We start from the raw sequence: 17,012 nt of genomic DNA, 5'->3' as shown, positions 1-17,012 counted from the left end.
CTGGACACAAACACACACTGCTGAATATAAAGAATGGAAAGCATAAAGCATCTTGAATCTACAAAGCCTCCCTTTCTTTTAGGGACTAGGGCACAGGATAAAAGAACATCCGTGCTCATACTACAAATCCTGAAAGTCCCAACTGAGATTAACATAGAATTCTTAGAAATACAACCCCAAATCTCCACATTCTGAACATATAATGTAATTTCTGTTTAAAGCTCTGGATAAACTTTACTTTTGTGAAACTTTGATTGTTTTCTGAACCCATTTACACTTCTGCTTTCTAGCTCCAGCTGATCATCTCACTTCCTTCACTCCATTTCTTCTAATTTTTCTGATATCAAAAATCATAGAACATTCAATGAAAAAAACCTAAGTTTAGCATTAGTTCTCAATCCGCTATAGCAATGTACATGATAGAAAAGAAACAAAATAACTCAGTCAAGTTGTACTTTTCCTCTTCACTCTTTCTCACTTGTTAAATGTTAAGAATGCATTTTTCTTTTATAAAGCATACTGTACACTATGAAACAAAGAGTGAACAATGTAATTGTTGTAAAATGCCACAGCAGTTGTAACCTTTGAAATTTCCAGGCTTTTGCATAGTTTGCATCTCAGTCTCACTCCTCAACACCAGTTTTCTGCATTTGCTACACAGAAAATTAAGAGCTTTCTCTTAAAAAGCTTAACAATTGCACCGAATGCCTTAACAAAACTTAATACAGCAAGTAAACATAAACTAACATTACAGCGAATTAACAGAATAGTACTGCTCCTTAAAAAGACAAGTGTTATTTTAAATTGTGTATGCTACACCACAAACGTTGTGAAGAGAGTACCCACAACAAGTCAAGTAGTCTCACTATCAGTTGAGCAGCTTTCTTCGTAGGAGTCGAGACTTTTTGCCTTCTGCCTGTATAAAGGGAACACGTCTCTTCTGATATTTAAAAGCAGACTACGCAAAAGCCTAATCCACAGTCAGGCAGGCGAGACAAAACAAACTTTCTCTTCTGACTAGTTTTTCAGATGTGCACAAATTCCTTCTTAACTGTTTCCTGTAACAGGAGTCAGAATACTGTCTGAACACAATCTCCACTTAATGTCACAGTCAAAAATTTAGATCCTTCACAAGCAGCACAAATTTAGCCTCATTGTCTGGTCTGATCTTGATTGCAATCAAAGTCAGATGATGCAGTAAAATAGTAAAACTGTTTTATCTGTCCAGAATCTGGGAGTTTCTCTGATGCAAAGGAGAAACTTTTTTATACTCAAAACAAGAGCTACTGAAAAGCTAGAGTGAAAACAAACATGATCTATCAACACAAATACACATCAGCAAGGATTTAGTTATAGTTCAAACAGACATATAATTGGCTGCCAATCTGAAATGTTAAATCTCCCAATTGAAATATCTAGAAAAAATTATTAAAAATTTATACCTTTATATATGTGACTTTGGCTCTCTGAATAGTACAACAATACGCAACTCGGTGACACTGGAAGAATGGCTTTCATCATTTTCAGGTTTTGTACCACCTAAAACTCCAGTGGAGGTGTTGCCCACATACAGCAACATTTACTAACAAGTAGGCTTGTTGCTCTTTGTTTCCTTTCACAGATCCTTGCAGTGACACTCCATTGACCCCAAAAGCTTCATGGGCCAAAAGCTGAAAGAAACCTGCAACCTACTGCATGAAGCAATATTCACCAGCAATAAAATCAGAGAAGCTCTAGATTTTAAGAGCCAACTAGATAATTGATAAATCCCTTCTTCATTCCTTTCTCTCCTACTTCAGTTTCACCATCTCTTTCTCCACGCAAAACGTTTGAACCTTCAATGCCTGCCTGTTTCCTTGTGGTCCTACACCCTCATGGAAATGCTTCTCTGAAGGTAACAAATCCTATTGGCAAACACACTAGACAATGAAGATCACAGTCAGCTGGGGCTTTATCTAACTTGTGTTTAAAGGCAGTTTGTTCTTTTAAACCCTCTGCTTCTCACTGTTAAGGACTGCCTGAAGTTGACTATTAGCTTTTAGCGTAAGAGAGCTAACATTCATTTCCCAGCATAAGTCTACAGTGCACATTACTGTCTCATCCTGTATGGAAGTCCAAACCATATTTAAGACTCTACAGGTTACAGCCCTCCACAGTTCTGAACTTTTTTTTCTGCGATACAGGTATCACAGTATGGGAGTATGATTAACATGTATATTCAAGTTCCCCATATAGTGAAATGCTGTGCTATTAAACAGCCAACAAAACTACTTCAGTATAAGGCTTTAGGAAGCAGTTTATTAACTAAAACAAAGCTTTCCCAACCTAGTACTCATAGCACAAGGTAGTTTGAAGCACTACGCAAATTCTGTCTGAATAGACAAATGTTTGCTTCTGCATGTGTCATGGCACAGAACTGAGAGCTGCTATGGTAACTAGAAATACTTAATTTCTTTCTACATATTTACATTCATACAATACAAATTCTCTTCAATGTAAGAAAAATTCTTCTATTAGCAAGAAGAATCCTGTAACTTTACTTTATTCATGATTGCTTATGTGATGGAATTGAAAGGCACATATTCTTTTACTTTTTTTAGAGGAACTTTATCTGCAAAATGTAGGCCAACTGCAGTGTGTTTCTAAAAGTCACTTGTAATCTCATATATTCTTGATTCGTTACTTTTAGAACAGAACTACACTTGTTGCTACCTATCTCAGAAGTTAACATCGACTATGCCGAGTAAGAGTGACAAATTTCACTTACTTAAATACACAAAATCTGAAATTCTGACCATGCAAACTTGACATAACTATGAGATTAAATGCCAACTGGAAAATGTTTAGTAGATGTTAGCAGGTTGTTGGTAATGGTGCTATTTCCAAAGTGGGCAGAGGATACTACAATAGTGGATAATGCCTTACCATTTGGAGGAGGAGGAAATATATTAATTGATCTACTTCAAGAACTGCTAGAATAGAATTCCTTGACCCTTCAGTGAGCCAGATATGACAACAACCACTGCCTGTCAGATGTGGTCCTACTGAGTCGCCAGAACAGCATCTTAGCAGAAGGTTCTTCTCTACTGAAGATGACTAAACCTTAAAAGACAGATGATAACAGCTATAGTAACTGTCTTATTAAGGTGAATTTCTGAAATGATCATAGGCTTCCTTTCGAGGGAAAATACATCCTCTAACCTCTAAAAAAATGTAAAGCAAAAGGAATGTATATGCATTGCCTTTTTAGTAGCTCAAGGGTTATAAAGGAATGCAGAAAGAAATCCTCCTCACTGTACTCACAGGGTCTATCTATTCGTAACAATTTGATTACAGGAATAGTTGGAAGTAATGCATATAGCCCTTTGCCAGTGTTGGCAATAGGCAAAGATGCCAAGTGGCATTACATTGTTACCCAGTATTTTATCATCTAAATCTTGTATTCACATCAAATTTTGTATTAACATCAGATGCATGTGTAACTCCCTCAATTTTTTGCTACGTGGTGCAAAATCCATGCCAAGGTTGAAGAGGAAGCTCGCTTACACAATTTGTTACACCCATACTTTATGAAGTTACAAGATCTTAAAGTACTCGATAACTGTTTTTCTAACAAAGTCTAAAGTAAACTGTCACAGAAACACTAGAGCACACAGTTAGTTTAACTGAACAAATTTGGTTGAAAGAACAATGGAGTGGATGTCATTGCCAAAAGATCTAAAAATTACAGCTGAATTTAAAACAATCCAATCATACATTTTAATTTTCAATGCTTTTTTCCCCCTTGACCATCTTTTTTTTTCTCATGAGCCTTTCCCCTTCTTTTCCCGACGCCTCCTCTTCACCAATTTGTCATTGTGTCTTCACTTCCTTTTGCTACTGCCTTTTTTACTACTTTTATCAGTAATTAAAAAAAAAAAAATCTTTCTCCCATTTTGTGTTCTTTATCCACCAACCCAGTGATCAATTTAGAAACAAGCAACTTTTGTTTCCACTTGTTTCCACATTCAGACCATAGAAGATGCCCTTGAATAATGAGATCTTAGATAATTCAGTGCAGGAACATTATAATGACTTGGAAGTATAACTAGATAACTGGACAAATCAGTCTTAGCAGAAGCCACTATGTGCTGTGCACGTATTATGTAAATTCAAAGATTTCACACTTGAGAGAGAAAGAGCTGAGGAAAGGACTAACATTATCTGACTAGTCTCTCAGCAGATTTCACTATTGGTTTTATCATGAAGATTAACTTTCAGATACAATACATTAGGACTCTAACCTAGCAATTAGTCTCAGATCTTAATAAAAATTCAACTTAATGCTAATATAAAAATAATTTATGTTATGTGATTCTATTGACTGTGAAAGCAGCAATTCTCAACAAGTGATAGTAGAAGGTAAAAGATACCAGACAACACATGCACATAGCTTGCCAAAGAGGAATAGGATGCAATTTAGCAAAACTCTACATCATACATGAAATACATAGGCAAACATTTGCTCTTTCAAACTGGAAAGTGTGGTGAGCAAAGCCTGGATTGAGTAATCTGAACTAAACACACATAACAGTTTAAATGACAGTGCCAAAAGAAAGAACATTTTAAGAGGTTTTCTTCTCTCCTCCACGGAGGTGGAAACTCATTTCCTGCTGCCCTGAGCTCACTGCAGACATTCAGAGGAACTCTCATCCCTCTACACCACCAGATTATCTTCCGTTTGCCACCTAATCTCTTTCTATTGCAGGGACTCCCTGCACCAATCCCTCCAGCCATTTTTTATTATTATGTTTGTGTCAACTCCACTCTTATTCCACATCCCAGGCGTTTCTTCGTTTTCACTGTTAGCATTTTAACTTCTGTTGGAAAGATGAAAGAACTAAAATTAGGATGAGGTAAGGTTACTGCTATGCACACAACAGTACCAACAGAACTAGGAGAGCAGGTCTGAAAATCAACACAACAAAGAAATTTAGTGATCCAAATAAAAAAACCCACACTTATTCTGGGACGTACCAGTAACAGTGTTTTGAAATGGTTGATAATTACGCAATTTTCAAAAGTATTAAATGATGCTCCTCCTACTTTATTGTTTGGTTTTGAGCATTATCCTTTTAAGGTAAATATCAACAAACTTGAGAGATCCAAGTGGAAAGCAGTAAGTACAGGGGAATTTAGAAAACATGATTATAAGGATTATCTGAACTGGATTTCTCTCATCTAACAGAAAAACTGAAGTTGTGAAAAAAATCAAAACGTTTACAGTTTTTCCATTTGCAGAAATGTCAATGATCAGTTGCTCTTCATGTTTATAAGAATAAATTTGCTTAACATGCAGCAAAGATGCTGGAGGTGCTGGAGAAAACTGTATAATAATAATAAAAAAAACAATGAAACATTGGAATGGGCTACAGTGAGAAGGGAATTTCCTTTACTGTAATTTTTAACAATGTAAGAGCAAAATATTAATGGAGGCCCCTTTCATTGTTTCTGTGAGTTCATGTGTTACTTGTTTTCTTGGAAAAAAAAAAAAGCATTGGAACATGATAGCCAAAAAAAATGAGAGTATTAACCCTAAGTTATTTTTTGTTTTAAGTTTGGTATCATGATTTAACCAGGTACTTTAACATATTTGCAACCTCAAGGCCACAAACAATCCCAGTATTTCCGTAAAGCTATACAGTCACTTAATTATATTGCTGATCAGAAATCTGATTTGAAGCTGATCTTAGGAATATAAAACTAGGCACACCACCCTTACGAAGATGGCAAGTAAACATTAGCTAAAAAAATCCCCAATCCCTCAATACAGGAAAGGGTATATAAAAGGGCTTAGTTTACATGGAACATGACCTGACACACCGCAGAAGCAGTCTTGTTGTCCCCCTCCTCCAAAATATGACCTAAGGCATTAACTATAGACTCAGGCTAAGCCTAAATAGACTTCAATCCTTATTCTCAGTTGAACTAAACACTTCAGGGTTAGATCACCATCTTGAACAAAAGGATGCCAATGACCACTGACCTCACTCCTGGCAGATAAGGACAGAGAAGCCAAATAAAACTGGATAAAGCCACAATGATTGCAGATGGCCTGCAAAGGACTCAACTTCTCACCTGTTACATGACATGGAACACATCTTGCGCTAAGAGGTCCTAAACGTGGGACTTGCAACCATTTATGTTGCTCCCTGCTCTGGTAAACTTTTCCTAATGATACACTGAAAATGAAAAAACACTGCAATGAGCTCTGCAGTACCCAGAACTGTACCAGCCAACTACTTGAATAATTGGAAGTTGGATGCAGTGAGCCCTGACTGACTTCAACGATAAGAGCGTATTCTACTACAATGTTACTATACTGCCTTTGGGTATTTTAATGTAAACTATGTGTAGACTGAAATTCCATTCTGAAGGAAACTGCTAGCACCAGCAAATCGGAAATGCTGTTTAATATTTGTGAACTGTATCCCAGGCACTGAAGCAATTCTTTATTTTTGTCAATTATCAGACTACGCAGGTCCCAAGCTCCTGCAGAAATAGGACCATCTGATACTCTCAAGTTTGATTAAAATAAAACCAGGTAGCCATAATAAAATAAATAAATATAAAAATATAAATATAAAAAAATATAAAAAAATAAAATAAAACCAGGTAAAACCATAATTATTAAAAAGAAACAAAACAGTACTGAGGCTAACTTGAATTCCATTCAACATTAAAAAAAGTCAAATATGAAAATGATTCTCTATACCTAAACAGTATCAGTGAAGTTAATCAAATGTTCTACAAGTGCCAGGAACATAATTTTTTGGTTCTTTGGCAAATCATAATCCAATACTGCAAAATCTGCTGAAATAAAAGGAATTCTTAGTTTCTATATGCGAAAAACATCTATGCATTGGCAATAACATATGTTGGTGCACACACACACACACTCACAACGATACGCTATTGACACAGGGAAGATGACACTAGGCCAAGTGCAACAGGCTAAATAGTGCTATTCTCATTTAAAATATGTATTTTAAGCTGAATTTCACTTTACCACATCAGTACTATGCTTGCAAATACTCAGAATGACAAAACATTAGTTAGGGGGAAAAAAAAATCCCAGATTAAATGCAACAAAACAACTATTACAGAGCTGTGCGGCCGGACCCAGAATTGTGCATTCTTGAAAGGTGGTGGATACGTATAGTTCTCAAAAATGAATCCTAATCAACATAAGTATTACTGTTAGCTCTTATTTTATTACTCTTGTGTTTAACAGACCCTGTTATAAACCAGTATTACAGCAGAGATTATAAAAATGCAGAGCAAAAAAAGGCTCCTGCTCTGAAGTCTAAATATAAGCAAAATCTATATAAATTTTTAAGACAGAGAAACAGGGAGAACAAGCAAACAATGAGATGATGCTGACTAGCACAGTGGTCTAAACATCCTAGGAGAATGGGAAGTAAAATTCAAAGATAAGAGCAAAGTTGAAAACCGAAGGTGTTTTAGAGAATGATTATGAAACAACACAGAAGAAATTCTAGAAAAATCTCTGCTTTTTAGTTTTCTTTCAGGTATGGCCTTTTTCAGGTAAGTTACCTTTTAGAGAAAAAACATACTGCAGTGCTGATGATGATCCAGTCCACCTGCTGAAGGAAATCTTCACACACACCTCTCTAAGGTTTGGTCAATGCCCCTCCTATACCTCCTGTTCCCGCCTGGGAAAAGAGTTTCCATTGCGGAGTGAGAGACAGTCCCTCCCACTCCCTGGGGCTGAGCATGCTGCCTCTGCTGGACCGGGCTAAAAGCCAGATTTGGTTCCCCAAATAGGAAGGTGCTTTCTTGCCAACAGAGTTCCTTTTTTCTTTATTTTTTTAAACAAGTATTTTCCACTTGCTTTCGTCTTAAAAACATATCAATTAAAGGATAACTAAAAATAGGAAAAGAAGGTGATTTAAAAATGAGAAAGGTTTATTTTGCATGAACATAACACTTGCTGGGGGAGGTTAGCAAGACACCTAGTACACGTACACTTTCTCATTATTACCTGCAAAAGAAATGCGTTCATGCTTCACTAAAACATGCTCCATTTATTAGTTTTAGCATAATCGCTATTTAAGAGAGTAAGGATGAATGTTGATCCAACAAACTTGAACCACACTGTGTGATCTTTATGGAAAAAAGACAACCATTCCTATTCAGATCAAAATATAGAAACATAAGACAATTAATGAAAATGTTAAAGCTTTTTATAGACAGTTGTTTTTGTTATTCTTTTCTGCACCACATGACAGATACTCCACCATTCTATCAATGATTTAAAAGGAAGCAAGGAAAACTCCTTGAAAATAGATATCAAAATTCCTCTTGCTTTATTTTTACCCAAATGTCTAAGGTTGTCAAATTAATATGTTTTGCTCAGAACACAGCAAATTAAGCTGAAGAGTTTAAAACACTTTCAAATATAGAATTACAGTATGAATCATGGCTGGACACTGTTGAATATCTGATGCATTTGTAAAAGACATTCAGATGTACCCTGCCAACATCTAACATTGACAGGGTAAACAGACCAAAACAAAACAAAACCAGTAAAAAGTTTTAGCCAACCATGTCTCTAAGAGGCTAAACTGAGGTTCCAACAACATTCTTCTCAGCAAAGGAGAAAATATGTTTCCTTAAAAGTCTGGATGTCAGGACCAAATTCGTTTGGATGACTGAGTTTAAAATAAATATTAAGGGAACTCCAAAGTGTGTATGCATGCGTGTTCCTTTGAAATATTACCACTAGCCACAAAGGATAGCAGACACAGAAGCAACACTCTCTTCAAAAATCAGTATGCCTTGAATATATGCCCTACCAATATGAATTAATCTCTGCAGGGAAGAAGTGGCTGCACATACAGATAAGATAGATATAGCTACTCCAAAAATTATTTCATCTTATTTAGGTAAAACTACATGTGTGTACCATGTGTGTACCAATGTATTGTACCAACAAAAGGTAAAATAAAATAAAATTTCTTCTAAGTTCATAATGCTTCTATTGCAGATATAGTTATGGAAATAATGACACTTACCTTAAAGATTCCAGCTATGAAAATAACCTAACAAACTTCTTAAATTAACAGCCAAAACAAATCTGCCTAGAGAGCTATCTGACTCGGGACAGACAGACACAAAGCTAGCAGCACAGAGAGGCCCCAGTCACACAAAAGCTGATGTTGTTCTCTGCCGAGTGAAAATTTCACTTGTAAATTGAACGACATCTGCATTCAGAATCACCCACGGAAACCGTCCCCAAAGAGGTGACCAAGCTACTTGACTCAACAAGATGAAAGATTTCCTTTGTTTCCTTCAATGCAGGCAGCTGTGTAGTACAGCAGCTTCTGATTTACTTTTTCACAAACCTGGCTTCCTTGGATGTATTGATAGAGACGAAACACAACTGTTAAGATCTCCCCCATTAGGCACAGCCTTGAAGCCCAGTATACTTTTCAAAACAAATAATCATTAGAATAAAATCTTTCCTCATAATACAGAAAATAACTGAACACCAATGCCTCCAAAACCAGCAATCTCCTCAAATTTATTTCTTACTACTGTATCAGTACTGCTGACAGAAGACAGCAATGCCTCCCAGCATCTTTCTCTCTCTCTTTCTCTCTCCCTCTCTCTTCAAAGTCAATAAAAAAAACTTAATCACAGCATTTTGATTAAGCAGGTTTCTAACGATCTGTCAGTGGTGGCAATAAAGCTTTTTCACTGTGCAAATTCAACTCTGCTTTTCCATGAAATTATTTATATCCTTTACCTTAACTTTATTACATTCTTTATGATCTAAATTGGATACCAAAATGAAACAATCTATAAAGCTTTATATAGAAACAAACCCAGGAATATGAGAGTCACATGCAGGAACATCCTGCAGAATTCACCCAAATTTTGATCATCATGTTTCTGAAAGAAGTGAGAAAGAAAGAATCGTCCTACACAAAGTTACTCTTCTCTTTTACAAGAAATATCAATTATTAAACCACAATAATACATTTCTTTCAGGAATTAAATATTTCTAAATGTTTTTAGAAGGCCCTTTTCCTTTCTCTCCCTGGTAAACAAAATTGAATTTTTAATAATGAATCATCTAACTTCTGTAAAGCAAAAACCGCTCAACACATAAAAAGAGATTCTGTAAAGTTATTAAAATCATACAGTGAAACTGTTCAATAAGCCCACATGAGGATATGCTGGCGTATTGTAGATTTGGGCCCAGACAGAATATAAATTACTTTGTAAGCATTTGGGGTCTTTTTCCCTGTAAAAAAATTAATTCGTAACTCCTATTACAAATAAATAGTGATGAGCTAAAAAAAATTTTACTCAAGAGTAAAATATAAAGAAATGATTATTAACCAAATCATTCCTTGTCAATATAATCTTTGTATTCATAGAAAATTAAAAATTTGAAATTGAGGCTAGACAATCAATGTTGCCCAGAGCCCATTTCTTGCTTACTATTACTGCTTTGGGGCCAGCAAGTTAGTGACCACTCTCATAGGAAAAGCTGTTATCACTAAGCTATGCCGGAATTTCCAGGAAAACTTACAAATATGGTATACTTGTTTCTCTGAATCTAGCATCTTAATTTACAAAGGACAAACATCCATTTAATTAAGCAACAAAAGAGTTGATTTTCCACTCTCCATATTAGTGTTTCTCTTTACGTCACAGAATACTAGCACACAGGATTTCTCTTTATAATTATGTAAACAAGCTATACTTTTAACTTAGAACAATGATTGTAGTAAAAATAATGTAAAAACCATAAATATCAAGGCAAAAATATGACTTGATGTGATTGCCTAAGAGTAAATAAATATACTACTTGAAGAAACACATCAACTTAAAAAGGAGCTACCATTACTGTGAAAGTATTTCAGCTTTAAGGATTGTGCTATTGAATCCTAATAAACATCAGCATTTCAAGAAGTGTTATTTTGAACAGCTCTGACACCTGAGTAAGGTGGAAGAGAGTCTTAAGATAGCTACCTAAACAGACTTGTAGAAATGAATCAATTAAAAAAAAATCAAATCAATGGAATGATAGGAACCCTGCTTTCTGTAGCCTTCAGAGATGATACCTCTTAATGCCTAAGTTAAAAAATTATGGAGAAAGAAGGCATCTTCTAGTTTGTGATCTATATTATCCGGGGGAAAAAAAAAACACAAGTAGGTAACTTGCACTCTTAGCACAAAGACAGTTCTCCTTTTTTCGCTTTTCAGTTCAGAAGCAAAAGAAGGTATTACAGCAGCAGGGATCATCTATCATGTGCCTACTCTAAAAATAAGGATGACTCTTGAGAAACAGTAGGAACATGAGAACAAATTTAACTGTGGAAGAAGGCCAAGAAAAAGGAACAGCAGCTTTTAATGCAATCTGACAGCCACAAACATAACAGATTATAATGTTCTTACCTAGTGGAATACAGTGCTTCATAGGTAACTTGTTCTGGGGGCCTCATTAAGCCCAAATACTGTGAGGGGAATGAAGTTGCACTGGCAGAACTTCACTCAAGCCCCAACAGAGAATTTTTTCAGAGTTCTGAGGAAAACTGGCACCGTATTGACAGCTACACAGAAATCGAGCTGCCTCATCCAAGTTACGAAATGAAAAACTTGTGCTTTTATATAATACTGCCTATAACTTGCTCCAATACTTTCAAATGCATATTTTGTAACATTGGAATATTTTAAAATTTTATCCTGTATTATTGTAATCAGAACATCTTTGGGAAGATTGTATCATTTCCCCCCTTCAACATAGCACAATAACACAAAATTGCTTCTTCATAGTGTTTTGTTTGCACAAATCTATTGCTATAGTGTGCATTTAAATATATCTCTTCCTGTCTCTGTAAGAAAATGACCATGGCTTTTAAAAAGCATGGTAAAATTACATGAATTCACTGCAGTTTTTTCTCGTTTAAAAGGCTACAGCAGACCATTACAGAAATAGTAGCTCATTACTGAAATACTATGAACAGACTGGTGATGAAAAACAACAGAGGAAAAAGTGAAAACTTTGCAGAAGGATGATTTAATGTCTAGAAGACATAAGAAAGCATACCACATAGTGAAATATTTAAATTAGGGGCATCTGGTTTATCAAAAAATAAGGAGTTATAAAGGTGACCTAATTAATAAATATCTGAAATTCATAAGTGATACAAGTGTTTAGGTTCTTATATTACACTCATATTATTCTTTTTCTGTCTAGACTTTTATATCTTCTTCATATCATCTGACCACCTTTCTACACTGCAGCATGCAATATAGAAAGATGTAACAATTTAAGCATCTGGAACAGAAGCTAAATGAATTCACACTGGATAAAAAGGTTCATAGTTTTAACATAAATGGCAAGGTACTTCTAAATGAATTGGTGAAGATGCAATTCAAGAAAGTCATGAGCTCCTCATCCCTTCTTTCTAAGTGCTTCACAAAATTGTAATCCAATGCTTGTTTAATGTAAAATGCACAAACAGCTATTGAGAAAACAGATTAGAACTGTGGATTCTTGTGCCAGAGGAATGCCCTCATCACTTAACAGCTAACTTACTATCTCTCATTCCTTGACTCTTGTACGGTTAGCTGAATCGTGGGAAAGCTGTACTCGAAGGCTTATATCCCCACACAGGCTAGTTCAGAACCTTGTGATTTGGGTACTTCTCTGGGAGGAAGCATGTGTGGATCTGAATCCTTTAAAGTTGAAGGATGCACAGAATCCAGGTGGCCCACTATTCACTAACCATTAAACAGTTTGCAAGAACTGGACATATATCTTCTATTGTGTTTTAAAGAAAGAGTTTTGACACCAAAAGAAATAAGGCACCATTTATATTTGGATCCTACCCCTGCAAAGGTGCAGGTAGGAACTAAAGGATTCAACAATTTTTCTGAAACTTTTCAGAATTTCCACTGCTGTAATCATCTACCTGATGAGCACAATAACCAGAATGAATCCTCTTTCTGGGTGCCTTTAACTGCGTAAAAAGCACAGACATCTTATTAGAATTATAATACTCATTGAGAGATCCAAGTTGTAAAATTTAAGACATTGTAACAAAATGATCAGCATCTATACAGTCACATGAGCATTTTGGTTTGATTCAGGAGTGCATTTTTGAAATGAATCTTCTGATTATGCCCACCTACCACTCTTTGGTTTTCACAGTAGAGTGTTCCCAGAGCATATTTAGTTTCAAATGACACTAAATGAGAAAGTGTGGCTCATCCACCAGTGGTTATTCAGACCACAGGACTAGAGTACAAGTAACCTAAAATAAAAACCTTCAAAACACTCAGAAGTGTAGATGTTTGGTCCTCAGTGTCAGACTCCTTTGCTCTACTGGTCTGCTATTCTTGTGTTGCACTGCTTGCTAATGTAGGCATAGCCTATGCCTCTGTGGATTTAGCTCTATGATCTGATTTTTTTTCTCTTAATAGATTTCCTACTGAATGGGCAGATTGTTTAAAGTTTATCTTATCTGAAAAGAAGCACTTTGTCTTCCACATGAAATATCCACATACCCCAGAATCAAAGTTGGGAAAATCCTCCGTTACTTTTTGACCTTTATTTTAGACCCTTATACTGTGTAGACACAGAACTCAATGAAAGTTCAATATACTTTTGAATTTGTCGTTAGAAGAGGGTTCTTGCACTAAATGTGAGGGATGGAGTATGAGCTTGCAGTGATGCTGAAGATCCATGCTGTAGCCCAAGTGGCAGAGAGCTGAAGTTTAGTAAATGCTTTTACCTCAAAACTATATGTGTATTTTCTTGAATTCACACAGTTTTGCAGAATGCATATTTGCTCCTTAGACCTGTTTGATTAAACAGCTATTGAGAAATATAAACAAAATTTCTGCACGTGACAGGAGAGCTGGCAACTTGGAAAACAGAAAATCCTTGAAGCACAGAAAGATAAGTAGCGCACAAATACTTTTTGCTCAAATGCCACACTACTTGTTTTTCAAAGCGGTCTTTGCAAAATAGATCACTTCAGCTTTCTGGAAGAAAAAAATCCATGAACCACCTGATATCACAGTCGATTTGCACATATAGCAGGACAGTGAACTATGCTTACAGATAGAAAGTGAATAAAAGGGAGCTAGATCCCGATTATGCCAACCAGGGCACGCTAATCTATAACTTCCAGCTTTGTAATTTTTGCACTCATTTTTGTGCAACACATACTGCTGTCTTATAGATTAACGGTTCTCATGAACTGCATGTTAATACAGATTTAAATGAGTGAGGCTACTATATACTGTGTTCAAGTACAGGACAGAAACCAGCACATTCCGGTGGTTCACACACATTTGGTCTAAGATTACATTTCTTCAAAAAATTAAAGAATGAATCTGTGCACTTACGAAATTACAATTCAGATTTTAAATAAAAAAAATAAAATCCAGTCTTTTTCAAAAGAAGTCTACTCTGGTAAGTTATTTTAAAACACAGATAAATCAAGCCATTAACACTTATATATGATTAAAACAACATTGTAACTTCTCTAAAATATTCTGTAAATATAATAAACTAAAATGAACTTTTGTGCCAAGTCTTAGTTCCTTGTTGCATTCCATACTGAAATAAATTTATTTTGCTATGAAACAAGAAAATGTAAGATATGCAGAATAAAACAAAATATCTAACGAACAACCGATACAAAAACGTCTCCAAACTGCCTATCACAGGAAACTTACATCTAGTAGCGTGTGGAGATGCTGATCCTGGAAAACACTGTGAAGAAAATCTAAATCTTTTTCACTGCAGTCTGTAAGTGCATGAATTTCCTCCAGGCTGTCCAGCACCTGTGAAACGGCTCCTATGGGGCAATAAATCGAGGAAAAAAAAAATCAATAGAGCAAAGACTCATGGTAAACTGAACTTTGGAAAAGGAAACGTTCACTTCATCCATTATAATGGGAACAGAAACTTTAAAAAGCCAGTTTTCACAGGAAAATTCACTGAAAAAACTTTACACATTTCAACAGTGCCAATATATAATGTGATTGTTCATAATAAGTAGTTTAACTGGAAATAGATTAAAATATGTTTTCATTATGCTTTGTTTGGTTCTGTTTTAGCCTGTTTTCCTAAGGACATCTAATCAAGTCACTTAGTTTATCTGTCCAGGTGCCTGTCCTCACCATTCTCACCCCCACCTCCCTCTTCTTCAGTTTGAACTGTTGGCCAATTTCACATAACTCTATCAGAGAGGCAAAAATTTGAAAGCAACGATGCTCTCACAAATTCTTTTGAAATTCAGTATCTAGATAAAGGAGGGAAGAGAGAAAGACCTGAACTGCTGTGTCTACCAGAGAGAAAAAAATGCTGTAACATGAGCTCTGATATTTGTTCCGTTTGATCTGCTTGCCTGGTTATCACAGACCTAGTTATGGTACTTGCTGCCTTTTGCCCAGTGGATTGTTTTGGTTCATAGGAAGATGAGGATGATTTTTATATGGGACCAGGGTGAAAGGAGGAAGAAGTGAAGGACATGGAGACATATGAAGAACCAGGAGGCATCATGGTGTGGAAGGTGTAGAGGCACCAGGAGTGTAGAAGTCCACGAGGAGAGCTAAACTCATAGTAAGGGAGGATAAAGAAACGCAACACAAATCCATGGTAAACAAGCCTACATTAGTTCCTTGTGGAACAACTTGTTTTAAAAATCAGTATCATTGGTCACTGACACTTGTGTGCATTACTAGAACGTTCACAAGGGTTATCTAAACACCTACACACCATATCTTCAGTTTTTCCACCATGCTGTCAGCATCTGGAAAGATGATCACCTTATCCAGTATTAGTCTGCAAAGACACCAGTGTCTGAGAGTAAACTGCTAAACACACTTTCATGAATAAATTCTTAATTCTGGGTACAGGATTCTACACATCCTGTATTTCAATAATTTCTCCTTCATATATTTATTGTTTACTTTTTGATTTGTCAGTGTCCTGCTGTGAAGATAGTCAGATCGTATATAAAGTTCTTAAAAATGCTGTATTTCTTGAAATTCTAGAGTCTACTGCATAAGCAACTCTTACCAGTCTTCCTTCTCTCAATCCTTTTTGTAATCTGTTGTAGTTGCAGAACTTAATAAAAACACCCCCCCCAACAACACAAGGAGACAAGTTAAATTCTGTAATTTCTCTGCAAACCTTGAAAAACTGGAATAAACATGACAGAACACACAAAAAGCACTATATGAGAATTGTGAGCTCAGGGCTTAGAAGGAGCAAGTTACAAGTCTGGAAAATCTTGTAACACATTTAGTACAACTCTCAACCTAAGATTTTCCTGCACATACATGAAGGGTAAGAACTACATTATTTCACTGACTCATAACTCATGGCTCATGAGCAATATGAAGTCTGCTTTGATCTCTGCTGTGAAACACATCTGACTATCTAAGCAAATTACTTAAATAAATAGTCGGATGTATATTCATGCAAGTTATGTTCCTTTAAAAAGATGGTGGCTGGACACCAAAGAATAAAACTAATTGTTTGCCTTCTCCTGGTTGCTACACATTGGGTCAGGTGCTTTGAAAAAGCAGAAAAGCTGCTCCATGCGTGACAAGGAATAAGCATGCTCTGCTGAAGGGAACCTACCCCTCTCCTCTGCCTGCTCCTCCTCCTGAACAGCAGAAAACCTGAGGAAATACAAGGACCGGAAATCTGTTGATAAGGGCATGGGTGCAGCTAAGCCTCAAAGGAACAGAAGAAAATGATTATTTAGGGACCTGAAGGGGACTTTGCTGAGTTTGTTTTAACACAGGATATCACCAAAACGTTGATGGACTTCGAGTGAGCCTGAGTGAAAGTACTTGTCTTTCCAGAACACAGCTGGCAGGAGGAAATGTGTTAGAATTCTCTTTTATTTCTGTTCTTGTAAAGTTCAGAGTTTAAATTCATTATCTGAGTTTATCTTCTAAAACTTAGC

At 36.0% G+C, this 17,012-nt stretch overlaps 1 protein-coding gene across 12 annotated transcripts in view; it reads right to left on the bottom strand.

Moving 5' to 3' along the window:
* CASK (calcium/calmodulin dependent serine protein kinase) overlaps window positions 1–17,012 on the bottom strand; it is a 242,401-nt gene that overhangs the window by 59,258 nt on the left and 166,131 nt on the right. For all 12 annotated transcript variants that reach the window (XM_068916232.1, XM_068916242.1, XM_068916252.1 and 9 more), the window contains one exon: window positions 14,767–14,888. In XM_068916232.1, the coding sequence (XP_068772333.1) occupies window positions 14,767–14,888 (122 nt within the window). The remainder of the gene's footprint in view (window positions 1–14,766; window positions 14,889–17,012) is intronic.

Source organism: Struthio camelus, chromosome 1 (genome assembly GCF_040807025.1).
Source record: "Struthio camelus isolate bStrCam1 chromosome 1, bStrCam1.hap1, whole genome shotgun sequence".
NCBI lineage: Eukaryota > Metazoa > Chordata > Aves > Struthioniformes > Struthionidae > Struthio > Struthio camelus.
The sequence above is the reverse complement of the archived record's forward strand: the minus strand, read 5'-3'. Positions and strand labels throughout refer to the sequence as shown.